This window comes from Rhea americana, unplaced genomic scaffold (genome assembly GCF_003343005.1).
Source record: "Rhea americana isolate MKP2758 unplaced genomic scaffold, rheAme1 scaffold_4, whole genome shotgun sequence".
Taxonomy (NCBI): domain Eukaryota; kingdom Metazoa; phylum Chordata; class Aves; order Rheiformes; family Rheidae; genus Rhea; species Rhea americana.
In genome coordinates, this window is record NW_028186534.1 from 9,813,827 (window position 1) to 9,830,245 (window position 16,419).

At 32.2% G+C, this 16,419-nt stretch overlaps 1 protein-coding gene across 1 annotated transcript in view; it reads right to left on the reverse strand.

The window, feature by feature from the left end:
• Positions 1–2,389: 2,389 nt before the first annotated feature.
• Positions 2,390–16,419, reverse strand: part of SYCP2 (synaptonemal complex protein 2) — a 31,192-nt gene continuing 17,162 nt past the window's right edge. Inside the window, exons 24-43 of the mRNA XM_085313892.1 lie at positions 16,046–16,082; positions 15,274–15,338; positions 15,110–15,167; positions 14,574–14,629; positions 13,961–14,009; positions 13,680–13,854; positions 13,217–13,284; positions 10,851–11,030; positions 9,827–10,031; positions 9,140–9,372; positions 7,612–7,788; positions 6,788–6,878; positions 6,031–6,192; positions 5,546–5,673; positions 4,803–4,897; positions 4,621–4,720; positions 3,718–3,776; positions 3,312–3,390; positions 2,802–2,858; positions 2,390–2,461 (exon numbers count right to left, since the gene is read on the reverse strand). Coding sequence (XP_085170018.1) covers positions 2,390–2,461; positions 2,802–2,858; positions 3,312–3,390; positions 3,718–3,776; positions 4,621–4,720; positions 4,803–4,897; positions 5,546–5,673; positions 6,031–6,192; positions 6,788–6,878; positions 7,612–7,788; positions 9,140–9,372; positions 9,827–10,031; positions 10,851–11,030; positions 13,217–13,284; positions 13,680–13,854; positions 13,961–14,009; positions 14,574–14,629; positions 15,110–15,167; positions 15,274–15,338; positions 16,046–16,082 — 2,146 coding nt within the window. The remainder of the gene's footprint in view (positions 2,462–2,801; positions 2,859–3,311; positions 3,391–3,717; positions 3,777–4,620; positions 4,721–4,802; positions 4,898–5,545; positions 5,674–6,030; positions 6,193–6,787; positions 6,879–7,611; positions 7,789–9,139; positions 9,373–9,826; positions 10,032–10,850; positions 11,031–13,216; positions 13,285–13,679; positions 13,855–13,960; positions 14,010–14,573; positions 14,630–15,109; positions 15,168–15,273; positions 15,339–16,045; positions 16,083–16,419) is intronic.

Below are 16,419 nucleotides of genomic sequence, written 5' to 3' on the forward strand. Positions count from 1 at the left end.
ACATTCATTTCTGATCTAAGCAGTTGCTTTTTAAAGATGGTATTTTGAATAAGATAATAGTAGTTTTTCATATAAAATCATAGATTTAGGTAGGAAAGGGCCTCTGGAGGTCATTGGGTCAAATCCCCTGCTCAAAATGAGGCCAAACTTGGCAATACATTGCTCAGTGAGTGCTGAATTCAGACTGTAATCTATAGACTTTCATTTTTCAAAAAGAGATTACAGACATAATTTGTAAATTGTACAGATAATAAAGTAATACAGTTCAAAGATAAAAGGCTAAGTCAGAAATCAGTAATATTTCCCCTTTCCTTCAAGGAACTCTGTCAGGTTTTCTTTTTTCTTAAAATTGCATTTTAAAATGTTACAGCTTTTCCTCTCTGAAAATAAACTTTATGACATGGGTAATATCCAAAATAATGAAGGACATATCAAAGATTTATGGACCACTTGTGGGTCAGAGAAATTGCATGGACAAGCCAAGAAAGAATTAAGAAAAGGAAACTTATAAGTATCACCAAAGATGCAGACAGTGGTTAGGTATGGGAGTGCATTTCTTCTGGATGCTTTAGGGTGGAAGAAAAAAAAAAAGAAAGAAAGAAAAAAAAAGGTATGTTGTGTTTGAAAGAAGTCAAATCAATAACTACAAGAAAATATCAAGAGGCTGAAAGCCACTGCATTAGACTTTCTCAAAAATATGAGACAATAGCCATAGAGCATAATAGCTTATTCAGAATTAGCTGGAATGAAAATACAGGAAAGTTCTGAATTCAAGACTGACAATGGTTTCTGTAACAGAGATGAGATAAAAAACAATAGMGAAGAATGCTGAAAATAAAGGCCCCTGTGCTGATAAAGAAAAACCATGTTAGGAACGTAGACAGGAAACTGAGGAAAATCAGAGAAGACCTGAGGGTAGAGAGGCTAATGGAAGAAATAACAGACAGAAGTACATATGATGTTAAAGACAACGAAAGACCAAAAGATGAGCTGTAAGAYGTAATGCAAAAATAAGAGGTATAACACAATCGAGTTGTGAGGAACTGTTGATTCAAAGTTCAATAATGCAYTATCTAAGAGAACTCTGTGGTCATAAAATGAGCTACAGACAAGCGTGCAGCACCCTCTTCAGGCTCACTTCAAAAACTCTGTGAGGGTGGTCCTGAGCTCAAGCTACTAAGATGCTGGGTTTTTTACTGGGAGTCAGTGCCATGATAAACATGCAGCTCTGCATCTGCTTATGTATACATGCTCTAAAACATACACAGTCTATGAATTAGTCTCTCCAACCATTACTTCTCCTTGATCACCTGTAAATTCCTCTATTCCTCATTTCTCTAACAGAACTTAAATGAAAAAAATATTAAAGGTATTGTTTGAGACCTGAAGAATTTAAAGTGTATTTGCAAGATTGCAAAGACTAAAAGGTTGCTTAGGAACTTTAGAATACAAGGTAGTTTGGGTTTTTCTAATATAAAAGAAAATTAAGAGAAATACTAGCTTAGAAGTTGCATGTCTTAGATATTCAGAGGAAACATCCTAGTTACTACCTGACAGCAATGGAGAAGAGTAAATTATGACTCACAGGTTGTTCTCATAGGAAATCTTCTGAAATCTAGGCATGTAGAATAGATGATATTAGTATGTAGGATATATTTACAAGCTACAGGCATAAGGCCTTCTTGTTGTCTGATATCTTTTTGTCGTACATGAAGTACTTGCTAAAAATAGATTTTCTGTGACAAGAGTGCGAAAATGTATTACTGATTTAAAGCAAAATTGTAATGATATGGTTCTGTAAAAATGAGACAGACAAAACATTTTTCCTGAAACATTTAATACAAATATTTGCAACATAGTTCAACCACCCCTCTTTACAATTTTATTTTCTGTTATAAACTCCTACTAAAGTCTAATGCCACAGATTAATAGGATAGAGCTCTCAGACCTGCTATTTGATCCCTAAGTAAGTAATTTATGACCATATCCTGGATCAGACAAAATATACAGACCCAAWCATGAATTTGGGTATACCTAGACCCAAAACATGGGTTGGAAGTGACTACTTTTCTCTGAAAGTCAGTTAAATAAACTAAAAAAAATCCTCCAAATATTCCTTCAAAAACTCCTACAAATATAGCACCTCGCTAAAAATTCAAAAATTTACATACTGCATTTTAGCAGATTCAGTGAAATAATCTCAAATATCTCTAAAAGAAGAAGAAATCTTTAATCTTATTAAGGAGAACATGCTTTCATTACAGTAGTTTGCTTTGAGTTAAAAAAAAACAAAAAAAAAAAACCCAAAAAAAACCCAGTTGTAAAATTTCACATTAGAAGAGTGTTTATATTCATCTTGAACATCAGGAAAGTATCCAAAATCACTACATTAGAATTTTCTGTCTTCTGATAGAAATAGTGTCTGCAATCCTCTGCGAACATTAAAAAGTTCCTCTTCTTGCTGTGCAAAAAGCATTACATTTATCACACACTTTAAAGAAAGTATTTTTTTTTAARTTATAATACTTTAAATACTACCAGCATATAATACGTTACTTTGACATACTTGAAGTATTGTACTTTCTCTTTCCATGTTAATATTCAGTATATTAAGACCTAGAACTAATACATCCATATCTATCTTATCTCAATCAGATAAGTTTAGAGTACAAAATGTCAGTGATATTTGCATTTTATCTCACTTACACTTTTGATAGTGTATGAGAAACTAATTTTTAGTAAGTCAATGTGCAAACATCTATGCTTTTTTAAAAAATAAAAATGAAGCTAACTTCATTTACCATTTCTTTAAGAAGTTTCTCTTGAAGTCCTTTCATATCTTCTTTCATCAGATGCATCTATAAAATATACTTACACTGACTGTTTTTTTCCCTGTTCACAATCAGTAACACATTTTCAAGAAGGCAATTACWTTCCTAAATGATTTATAACTGACAGATAGAGAGATGCACAAGCATGCACTAGTCTAAGGAAAGAGAGGTTTGTGTCTAATTTGTTCTTTCTTGGATAATTAACACTGGTAAAGAAAGCCACAGAATACAGTATAAACCTCACAATAATTTTCCAAATAATTCACAAATCTTTTAGTGGGTGAAGCTTASCAATAAAAGGCTGAATACTGCTACATTAAAGGATATTTTATGATAACAAAAAATTGCAGAAATATCTAAGCATTAATACAATGCTGAGAAAAAAGATGTTCCTCGAAAAAGAGTTAATACTGCTATCTGTTAGCATAAAATGAAATAAAAAATGATCAAAACCAGCAAAGAGACGAAGGTTTGTCATACCTCAGAAGTAAAAATATGTTCTTCGTAATCAATGGTGCGGTGGATGTTTTCTTCAAATGAAGTTTTAAGAATCTGAATTCTAAGAAAATAAAATGCAGTTCAAACTACTTTGCTACATATAAACGTTCCAYGCATAACATGCATCCCTTCATTTGCAGTGTATCAGTACTTAGATGCATGGATAAATACTATGGTCATTATTACTCTGGAATATTGCAGTAGATGTTTAGACATTTGGATGAATACTAATTACATTTTTACAATCACATAGTTTTTCTCATCTAATGAATATTATCTCTTCTTTRTGGAAGAGAACAATCACACAGAGAATATTACTTGGCCCTATTCATGCCTTGAATGAACACAGAACACAAATCTAAAACCAGCTTTCATGAAGTCTACTAACCTCTGTTGCTCATTTTTCATGTATGTACTAAAAGTATGTGCATGTTTTTTCGTAAAATTCTAGAACAAAAAAAATAAATAGGAAATGATCAGCAGGAAATAAGATTTTCTAAATGGAAACTGGTATCTAATATGAGTAAATTAACTTGCTATCACAGACTCAGCATAGAATGCATAGCAGTTATAAAGTCACTACAAATGCTYAAAAGAAAAAGAAAATAAAAGGCGGGGGCAGGAAAAAAATTAGTTCAGCAGGATAAGGAACTTCAGGAGGTCTGTTTGCATGGAATGAGTTTCACCAAAARTCTGTTCCGTATAACTGTTTCAAAACCATGGAGCAGACTATCCATGACATTTAAACCAGACTTTGCATATCATTTTAGTGTGGTTAAAAGAAAAAAAAAATAAAAAAAATCAAGCCATGCCTTAAGGGATCGAGGGATGGGGGAGGAAGAAACAGTCTTACGTTGACATGAGTATTTTTATACTGATTTTACTTCATAGCAAGTAGCAGATACATAATGTCAACTGCCTTGTCTTTGAACATAGAGCAAATCTGTTTCAAATGCCTACATGGTATGCCTGAAGAAAAAAAGGTTAGATGAAAAAAGATGGTGTAACCAGACCATTTAAAGTTGTAGTTTAGCCTAAAAAGAAAAAAAAAAAAAACATACAATGATGACCTAGAAATTCTAAGGACGTAGCATAAGCCAATTTTGACATTAGAAATAATGTATTTAAAATTTGATCTAGTGTATATGTATGACTAATACATATACTTGCTTTTTGTGAAGCAAGATAATAAATGCATGTTTAATCAGAATTAATAATTTAAAGATTATATAGGAAAAAAATCTTCCTCTAACAATGTTTCCCTTCATGATAAAATAATAACAGTACAAACCAAGAATTCTTTTTCCATATTTTTCAAAGACTGAGAATCTTTCTCAAAATTCTCAAGCTCCTCAATGATAGCAAAATGAAATTTGTCCAGCTGCCTGATCCTATCAAAACAAAGTAAGTTACATTTAGAAGGTATTTGTTGCATTTTTATATGTGTTTTAAAGTAAATTTTTTGTTACAGACCTGCATTCATGAAGCTGATAACTCATTGTTGCCAAATGGTGGTGGGCAGCTCTTAGTGATTGCTTAGTAAAATGATCCATTCTCCTCGAACGGCTCTAGAAGAATATATTTTAGTATTAGTTTCAGGTAATTTTCACTTTAATAAAAACCTGTTACTAAATAATTACAGTAGTTGATACATTATCACTGACGGTACACTGAGCATAAGTGTTACATTTATTACATTATCTCCTTCTCATTTAAAAAAATATTTTTTAATGATAGATTTATAAATCTAAGTTCATATTTTGGTCAAAATTTTGTTTTARGTAGAATATAAACTGTTTGAAAAATTGATGTATACCATCTCTATTTTCAGAAAATCTAGCAAGTGATGTGTGACTGCAGCTGTCATACGGGAGTGAAAGCATTATTTGGGCTCATACTTCCCTTTTTATAAATAAGTTATATTCACAAGTTTGATCATTTGAAAAGCAAAATGTCGTATACTCATTATGTTAGGTAAGTAAGCTTGTATCCCATAAGATAAGATAAAAAATAAGGCAGATCTCAAAAAGAAAGAGTAAATGATTATGTAGAAGGAATTGAAAAAGGCTTAAAAAGCAACCAGAAGTCTGTARTTTCTTAAGCTTGTATGTGCTTAGCTATTTCCATGTTGTTTTAAGCAAATTCTGTAGTGTAATATACATTACTATTCATATGTACCCACACATATAATTAATATTGTATGTGAAAAGTCTTGCCTGGATTTTCCTAGTAAATTCTGCTTGGAGCTTCTGACATATACTGATAGTTGAGCAACCAGGTTCCCAAATTTCTCCATCCAAAACAGACAGATCATTTACAGATAGAGTGGACATGCTTTCAGACACTTAAAAAAAAATKTATGTCACAATTCATTATTAAAAAGTAGGAATATCATATTTAAAAGCATCTTATCTGTAGTTACAACAGGGGCCTCAGTCAGCTGTTGCAATATAAAGTTTAGTTACCTCAATCAGCTATTGTAATATAAAGTTTAGTTTCCTCAATTAAATGGCTGAGATCAGTTTCTATTTTCACGTTTCTGACTTTTTAAATAGAGACAGTCTATMTGTATGTAGTATTTCTCTCTTTTATATGTAAAATGCTTTTTATGGTTACTATCTTTTTTATTAATACTTTTAAATTGTTATTTTAAACTTTTGCACAACTATATTTAAATATTAACTTTAACTCCATAACTAACCTCTGTAAGTAGTATCATCATCTGTTTTAAATAATTTTCTGGGCAGCAGCTTTGTTGTTCTGTCTCCTTTCTTTTTCTCTTCTTYGTTTGTTTCTACTTCATCAGAATTGCTTTCTATATCACTGTAGTACCGTCGTTTGTGATATGTATGTATAGTTGGTCCTTTAATAAACATGAAGACAATGCTTAATTTTAAGATTATTTAAAACAATGTCATTGAAAGATAAAGAGATTATCTTCCCTTCAGATCAAAAGTCTAGGAGTACRTGTCCTGGCTTTGAAGTTCCAGTACCATATAAAAATCAACGAGCATGAACATTGCATTCGTAGAGGGCATGTTGAATAGGCATGGGTCCTTGAGATAAACGAACAACAGGTTTTCAGTGGAATGCAAGTCTTCCTGGTCCATGAAAGACTGATTCCCTAAATACACACACTCACACCAAGCCTTATTTTCCCAGTAATCCTATTTCCCACTGTTTTAGATCAGGAAACACTCCAACTGACATTAACTCTTCCTTAGAGAGCTACTGTATTTTGGAGGCAGATTTTCAGTTTACATAGACAGTGGGGTATTTAAAGCAGTGCAAAAACATTGATTAATCTGAAAGAACAGTATTAGGTTAGAAAAAGAATAAAAATAGAGTAATAACAAATATGTTTAAAAACTTGAGCTGTATTTATATACCAAAGAAATGCTTTTATTAAATATTACAGACACATTAGAAACCTTTTGTCTTAAATTAAATGTCTGTACCAGACTCATGTATGGGGCCACAAGGTTCTTCACACCAGGACTGTACTTTACTTCCACTGGAAACGGATAATGGTGATGGTGGCAAATAATCCTAAAAAAAAGTTCAATGTATATTAGCTTCCAAGATAATAAGCCCTTCAGAAGTCTTCATCAGAAATCCATGTTTATGTTGCTTTTCTTCAGTCTACAAACATGAACACAGTCACAGCAAGGAAAAATTACTACATGAATTTTATTCAAAAGGCATATTCTCACTAGGTAAGAGAAAAAAGAACAGATCCTTCATCATATTAACAAGTAATGATAGCAAGAAGTCAAATGACCAATGAAATCCAACTGTTTCTTAGTGCAAAAGGAAAACTATTCCTTAAAGGAGTTGTTAGCACTTTTGTTTTACTAGAATAAATATTCATGAGAATCTGTTTGAAGGGATAGCAGTTCATTTGCCAATACTACGATAATTGCTATACTAAGTAGTACTTTAACGCTACGAGAGCACATTAGCACATTGAGAATTTCTGCATGAAAACTTCACAGTTCTCTGATTTGTGAAAATTTTTATTTATTATTGGAAGTAAAAAAAGAAAGTCACCTGTTAAGATATTAATTATAACTGGTTTTGTTGAGACAATTTTTTCTTTATATCCACATGATAAAGATAAATATTTAAGATATGTAAGATATGTTTATAATAATATAAAATAAGATATAAATTAAGATAATTTTAAGATAAATTTTATATAAGACAGTGATACCAACTGTAAAGTGAATAAAATTCAYGAAAAACTGCAGCTCTTTTCAGAATGAGGGATGTAGTAACGTACTTCTTTACTTTTGATGACAGGTTTAGTGATATCTTGTTGCTTTCCTTCAGCAGAAAGTTTCTCTGAAGAGCAGTTCCTAAGACTCGAATCTTCATTAGCATCGCATGTTTCAGTTACAGATCCCTCTGCATGTTTTTCACTAAGAGTTTTATATGTGGTTATTGGAGTTAAGCTGAGCTAAAAATTAACGAATAACAAAACTATAATTGAGAAGAGATGTACAAAATTGTACTGCACTTAATAGATTAAAGAACCACAATGAACTATGGTATTCAATTGAAAGATTAAAAATGRCAGCAGGAGGAAAAAAGATGCACATTTAGCGTAAGAAGAACGAAAAATATTTAGAATTCTTTGAAATTATGAGGTTAAAAAAAAGATACATTTCCACAAAGAAATCCCACTATGAATGTTGTCCAAGAACCAGCATGAGGCACACTGCCAAAGCTTTCTTCTGTCTGCAGAAATTCCTAATGAAGTCTGGTTTAAGCTCTTCTGTAAATCCCATTTAGCATTCATGCTGCACAACAGTATTCACATAATTTCTAGTTCATTTGTACCTTTATGAGAGAAGCTTTGAGCAACTGACAAATACTACCTAAATTGAATCTCTGAAATATAAATCCTACATTGCCAAGTTTGTTTTTGAAAACTTTACATGTACTCAATTTAATGCTCCCCTTCTGTGATAAAAAAAAACATTCAACAGATCAGTGAAGAAAACATGGTATTCAGAGCTTTACTATGGAGAGGGATGTAGGAAATCAATTTAAARCTCTTTCAGATTATCCTAACTTCTGTAGACCACCTAAAATCCCTATACAATTTACAAGCTTCTGTTGGTGCAACTCGATCAACACTAACCACATAAAAGTGTCAAGAAGTACATACTTGGCATTTTTACAGCAAGTAAAAATTGAAAATACCACTTCAGTTATGTCCAGTGTATGGGTGGAACTCATGGTTCCCTTCTAGYTTGAGATGCTTTATATAATATACAGGACATTTTCAGCTAACACAGTCCCTCTGAAAAAAAATATATGCAACTCAATGATCATTCTGYTTATTAGAAAAAAATATTAACACATCATGGTTGGAAAAAAATGTTTTCTATTTCCTCTTGGGTTTCTGAAATAACATCATTATTTATCTCTTCAATCATGAGCAAGCAGCTTTGGTTAGATATAATTGAAAATTTTGCCTTATGGATATTTCACACATCAAAGCTGTTTTTTTGCTTGCTTCCATTTTGATAAAGTGTCCTGCATATATCAAAGAAAAAACACCTTTTTCATAACGAAACTATCATCTCCTGAGAAAATAACTCAGATTGGTCTGACTGCTCTGCGAGAAATGGTCTGTTAAGGTTGTATTAAAACAGAGTGAGTAATTATCATCCACTACTCGAATTCAAATCTGCTTTGGACAAAAAATACTTTAAAAAGCTATTTCAAGACTCAGCTGAATGGAACAACTTTATTTGAAACACAAATATTGAAATAGTAGTAGAATAGYTTTATAGTCTTACCAAAGATGCTGCAGTTAAAACAGATGAGAAACTTTTATTTTCTAATGTTAACTTTTTAACAATAGCCCCAGGGGACCGATTTAGATGAACAGCTTCAATATTCTTTTTTTGTGGACAGAGATTGCTGGGAGAGATTCCTTTCCCAAAGTTTAAAGTTTCCAGTTTTTCTGGTGTTAACTCCTGAAGCCCAGGCGATCTTTCACTAGAAATATGCTCTTGAGTAAAATCTCCCTCTGATATTCTTTCAGCACCTAGAAAACAGTTGCTTAACTGTGAGCATGAGGAATGAAAGGAAAAATAGCATGTTCAAGCCCTATATTGCTAATCATCCCTACTCTGAGTATTTAGAGGTCACAAAYGTGCAAAACTTGACTGTACTGAACAGTGGTACTATTCTTGCCATGCTTAAACTGTTTGCACCCTCCACACTATTTTAACAGCTACCAGATTAACTCTAACAGCCTACTTTAACTTACCTATTGCACTTCTATACTATGTTGGTGTCAAATAACCATACAAATCATAAAGAATGTTAGTGATATCTTAGCATGTTTTCTTAAATTATGAGGTATACACATTGAATTATGAGATATTTCATATTTTAAGAGTATGAAATAAACAAATGTGTATTACTGTGACAATCCTCATTTAGCCACCAACTTTCTATACAGTACCTCAAAAAATTACCGCCAGAATACGTACATCTCATTGCCTCAAGAGATGCAGAACTTTCATCTGAAGGCATTTCAACTTCTTTTTGATTTGCAGAATCCTTTGATTTAGTAARTGTTTTATGTGTATAGTCTGTTACTCTCTTTTTTGGCTCCACTGATATAACATTCTGTAGTTCCTTCCGCTGGCTATCATTTTTGTTTTGCCCATTTATATGTTCCTATTAAAATACAACATTTAGAAAAACATTACTTTCAAACATACAAAAGTGTGTAAACACGTAAAGAAGGTATTATCTACATATACAGTTGAACAAAGAGAAGGCCCCAAAAGGAAGATCATTAGAACTATTTAAATTCCCAAGGATATCAGATATTCTAATGTTAATAAACATTTAATTTGTATGATTCAGTATCCAAATTTCTACTTTTATAAATTTCTTTACCATTGGAGACAACTCCTAGTGCTCCAGGAATTAATCAGTGAAGTTTACAGACTTTTCTATATGTATTAAAAGGGTATGCTAAAGAATGAAAATATTTTAGCACCCTATGTCATTGCTTAGTTTAGAGAAAAATAAAAATACCTATTCAGATATTTACCAAGTATATTGACATACTCATCCGCTCCGAAGTCAGCATTTTCTTTTCACACACAATAGACATAGTGTTATCAAAATCACATCATTGTCATCTCAAAGAACACACTTGGATCGACTAAAATCTCCCATTAGCATAGACATTTTCAAATTTTTTTAAACAAAGGACACAGTAGTTCTATGGAGCAGAATAAATTTCATAAATAGAAACTGAAATACTATTGCTAGATTTAAGGCTTAGACTTTTATTTAGAACTGTTTTTCTCTAGCTGGTAACTACTCATATTTAAAATGGAGAGTACTAGAAACTAAAAATACTACAGAAAATTCAGTTCAACTTGTTCATTTTGGGCACTCAAATTGGAGAGTATACAAATCTCAGAATATACTTTGGAAGACACTGTAGAAATGGGTTTTTAGGAATATAGTGTAACTACTTACCCATGCTTTTGATTTCTCTTTCTTAGAGGGACATRCTGAAGACTTCCTTTCACTCTCTGACTCTGAACTAGAAGGTTCCTTGTAATTTTTCGCTAATGCAGCTCTTCGAGGTCGTTTAGGTCTGGTGGTATGTTCTATCATTTCATCAGTTCTGGAACTTTGTTTTTTACATTTAGCTATCTTTGGAAGAACAAAAATACCTTCAATTTATATCAGAATAACTACCAGAATAARTGGCAGGTAATTGCTCACTTACTTGAAATTCTGTATTTCAACTAACACAGTACGTTCAGTTCTGCTGCTTTTTACATAATACAGAGGATCAAATGTCATTGTAATGTATCTGCACTGAGTTTAACGGACATATGCAAGGCAAAAATACAGCAAGTAAAACTAAATGTTTGACAAACTCTGAGTTAATTCATTAGTGAAAACATTGTTTTCCTTATTCTCCAGATTAAAACAAGCTAGACTAATAAATCCAAGAAACAGAAGTGTCAGTYGTGGTAAAGTAAAAGGTCAAAAAAGAGCCTAGGAAACCAGCTAATTATGTCAAAGAGTTAAATGGGAAGCTATATAATAGGGATTATTATGGTAAAAGTTATTCCATGGATCTCTGTTGGCAATTCTTCAAAAGTCCTGAAGTTTTTTAATGTTGGTCTAAGCATACAAATATGAATTCCTCATTTAATTTTGCCCTACTCCAAATGAAATTCATTTTGCACAAAAAAAAAATCAAAAATTCATCTACATGCATGCACAAAAGCTCAGCAGGAGAATATCTAGGTCTCTCCAAAGTAGTGTCTAAACTGGTGGAAAGACCAACCTYCTAAAGACCTTGGAGAGGTAGTGTGATCTACAGTTTATGCTAGGTGAGCACCTCTTTCCATAAACTGTTGAAGAGACTAGCAGAAAATGCTAAGTACTTGCACCAATACCACAAAGGTGAGGTGGTAGGCATAGCAGTGGCATTCCCTGTCTCCTGCATAACGACATGAGAACTTTGAGATTTGTGCTTTAAGTCATCAGCCTCTTAAGTATTCTGGGAAGATTCTTAGTGTAGATACGACAGTGCTGTCAGGAATGCAAAAGTCAACAGAAACAGAACAGTCAAAGTAAAGGCCAACTTTCAGCTGGATTAAAGCTGAAGTGGGTTTCCAAACCCTGTTCTCTAAAGTGTGAACACATTTACATTAGATTGCAATTGGACTTCAGCTCAATAGAACAAAACTAAAAGTATCCTGCCTAGTGAGGGGGAACTGGCATCCTTGACTGTCTCCTCCAAACTGATTCCCTTAGCAACTAGACTAGAACTGGTCTTCCTTTCTCTCTGTGCCCCCTCTACATCATTAACTGCTACCACTCTCTCTGTGCAGTGGCAAACTTTCAGAAAAGGAACAGAGAACGTTCTCATCAAAAGTACCTAAGAGACCTGAGGTTAGAGACCTAAGATTTGAGTACAAAGACTCTCAGACTGAGGGATTACACCTCTTTCCTCCTACTTTTTGAAAGTACTCTACACAAAACAACTGCTTTCCAAGCTTCCACATCTCCAGCGTCAGTCTGTTAGCAACTTCCCGGGATGTTTGAAACTCTCTTCTGTTTTGATTTATGTGGACTAGACACTACCATCGATATCTACATGTGGTGACCTTATCTTCATATTGACAATTTATATTAAATGTATATAAATAGTTTTAAATTACTAACATTAAATAGATTTGAATAATTATTACTTAAGAGACTTTTGGGGATCTTAGTTTTTGTTTTTAAAATGGCTTACAACCATCTTCCATTAAGATGTTCAAAATCACCTGTCATTTATTATACTCAATTTTAACAGGTTTACAATATTTTCCAATTATTTATTAATATAATCATTTATATTTTTCTTTTCAGAGTTGTAGTATGTCAACTATGTTAATCAAAAAATATACAGTCTTAAAGCTATTACAATGCAGTTAAGCATATTACCCAAATTAAAATCCTCACTGAAAAGCTAATGACATATTCAACAGAGCAGATGGCTATTAAGCAGTAAATAGTCATAATCAATGATTCTAAATAATAAAAATTACAAAATCCTCAAAGTACAATAATCATTCTAACTCACAGCTAGTATTATCAGTGAAATACAAGCTAAATACTACAAAAAGAATATACTAATCTGAAAATAACTAACGGGATTTAATAAATGATTTGAAATAAGCATGAAGCAATTGCATTTATTTATGCAAAATAATTTAAAAAGTTCCTATGRTAAGTTATTTATTATATTATATATAATACATATATAATTAATAATAATTATAATATAATCTATATTATATATAATATTACAAGTTAAGTTGCAAGTTTACATTTACCTTTTTCTTTTTTATATTTTCTCCTTTAGATGAATCCATCTGGCATGCAGGTTCAGAGAATTTACCTGCTGTTACGACAAACAGTATTAGAAGAAGCAGCATAATAATCAGATATTTGACATTTACAATTTTAGCAGTAAGATTATGGATCCACTTTTATTCCCCAAAACCTACCGATTCAGTAAACTGCTTTCAGTGCATTATTTAAAAAGTAAAAGCTTTTTCTTAAAACAACCACCTCGTTCCCCTGCCTCCTAGTAATTTTCCACATTGAAAAATACAGATTTTTGGGGGAAATTAACATTAATAAATGATTATGAGAACTAATGCTAACATTCCTCGTGTTTGGAGATAAAACAACAAAAATGGCATTGTACATTTAACAACACATTATACACTATACAGTTAGTAAATGTGGTTAAATTTAACATAGCATTCTTAAGGAATATGAAAAAAGTCTTACTTTTTTCTGTGCTTATTGATTTCCCTAAGTTTTTACTTCTACTGTAATCAATTAACTGTGGTTTAGATTTTCTATTTGATTCTTGTAGCCAACTAATGTCTGTCACACTTTCATCAGCTCTGTGGTCTGTATCTGTGTCACTGAAGAGATGCTTCTTGTTTCGATTGTTTTTAGTCTATAAAAAACAAAAGACCTTTTAAGAATATACCTTTCACTTACACACGTAGTATTTAAAGGCAGGAAGARCAGATAAAGCTGACCCACAAAAATCTGAGCCTTACTTCTTTTTCTCTTTTCTTTTCAGCACTGGTTTTATTTTCATCTGGATTCCTTAATTAAAAGAAAAAAGAAAACAAGAGAAAAAACACCTTTGAAGAAAACATCAAAATCATTAAATATTTTTTTCCTAAATCTTTCTGCTATTCACATATGCGGATTAAAGATTTAAATGAATCTATTGCCTTTAGTTTTCACATCCATTTTAGGAATATCTGTTCACCTAAAGGCCTAAAGAATTAACTTATTTTCTAGAGACAAGCAAGGACACACAGCAACAACACAACTGTCCTCTTACAAGTTGGTCATTACTGAAAAAATAGACCTCCATTTGCAGAAGGTCATATCCCTGTAGTAGTCCATTTAGAGAACTAAAGCTGTCTCTTTCATGAAACAAACTATTTCATTTTTATCAGGTTATGGGTAAGTTTCCCCGCAGAAAAAACTTTGAAATAGCCCAGGATACCATGGCAACTACATTTATTAAAAGTGGTAACATCTTGACTTTGTCATCACTCATACATCCCCTGGACTGGCATAATGGAACACTGGGGAATATAAATGGTATTGTTCTGGATGACAACTGGAATGGACTAGGACACAATATAATATCCCTACCCCTTTTTGGTTGGATTTGTATTAACACTCAGTTCAGTAACATGCAATTCTTGGACCTGAAAATGTAGAAAATAAAGTGAGAAACATCTGAAAATTTTCATTCAAGATACTCTTTAAAACAAACTTAGAATGATGATTAACTTCTATCTCAGGAATTATTTAAAAGAAGAGCTGGTAGTAAAAACCAGCAGGAACTGACTGAAGCTTTCATATCTCAAGCTTTATAGATTAGTTTCCAGTCACTTCATCCACTGCCTTCTTCCACTCAGTAAGCTCTTCTCAGTGATAAAAAGCACAACTTTGTCCTTTTTCATTTTAACATCTGAGCAGAAGTGTCTTTAGAGGGAGGATGGAAGGCAATTTTTACTACTTTTAGGATAATAGATTTATGCTACTTATTATAATATAAGCTCTTTTATTTCAGGAAATATTGTAAAAGATTTAAGTGGCCAGAACTTTAAGATAGTGTATATGATTATACATTTGAAAATTATGAAGTTATTCATATACACAAGCTAAGGATACGACARACTTACTCCAAGCTTTATTGTAGGCTCATCAAACCCACTGAAGTTAAAGTTGTAGACATCATCCCTGTCAAACAGGCACAGAGAATAATTTTGTGAGTGCATTAATGAAATATCTCAAAGTTATGTAAGGGTAATTGGAAATTTTGTTTGAAATTGTTTCAACTACTCACACAACATGACCTGCAGTTATATTAAGAAAAGTAGTAGTTTTCAGGTTTCTGTTCTGAACTTTTCCCTACACAGAAATCAAAAGTTACTCATATGTTGGATTGGACTTAGGCATTCAAACATACTGTCACCTCAAAAAGCAAGTTTTTCAGCATAAAATACGGAAAAAATAGCTGATGCTCAGACTCTCTCACACTTGATTAGCAATAATACGATAAGGCAAAAGTGGACAAGAGCTGGTGGAGACTAAATGTGAAATGCAAATTTTCATCCTTTAAGGATATTAAACTCRTAGCATTTTTTCCTAAACGCATTAGACTAATCTCTGTGCCATGGTTATATCCCATCTAAGGATTCTATAGTCTCATTTAGTCCTGGTTGTTTACAGCATCCTCTTTCTCCTAAGTATTTAGCATTGTCATATTCAAAAGAAAAAACTCCACGCTCATAAGTAAACTCCACGCTCATAGACGCAGCTAYATAGTATGCAACTAGAAATTAATGTAAATTTCTCTCACTAATAGATGCCCACATAAGTATTATTCTAGATACCATATTAACAAATACTTATAAAAAATATTAAGTATATACACCTTATGTCATACTTAACAATAAGTTTAACAGAAATATTTAACATTCAGTGATATTTATTAACTTTTGCTTTACATCCACTAGCTGCCACCACATTTTTGCTTTTTATATTCCAGCGTTTGTAAAGCATTTTTTGCATATTTCTGAAACAAAAGAACAACAACAAAAGCAATTTAAGTATACCTTATAGACACTGAAATGGGACTTATGTAAATGTGATCTAAAAGAAATAAGGATACATTTTGTTAAACGGTAATTAGAATATATGCATTAAAATACTACTTATATAAATGAATGTCTTATAAAAACAATTATCCTTGTATTGATAGCATAGCCTAAAAATAACTCTTTAATATGAACCTCTGAAGGYTTTCTGCTTTGACTTTACACAAGAAAAATGCCTTTTCACATTTCAACACTATATAACTGATTTTTCAAAATAACTCATACAAGTCTAAACTAATTCAAGTTCATTTTTCCCTCCATTACAACTGAACACTAAAGGATAAAAAGGCACCTAAAGACAAATTTAACAGGTAGTCAGACACTGTAGTACA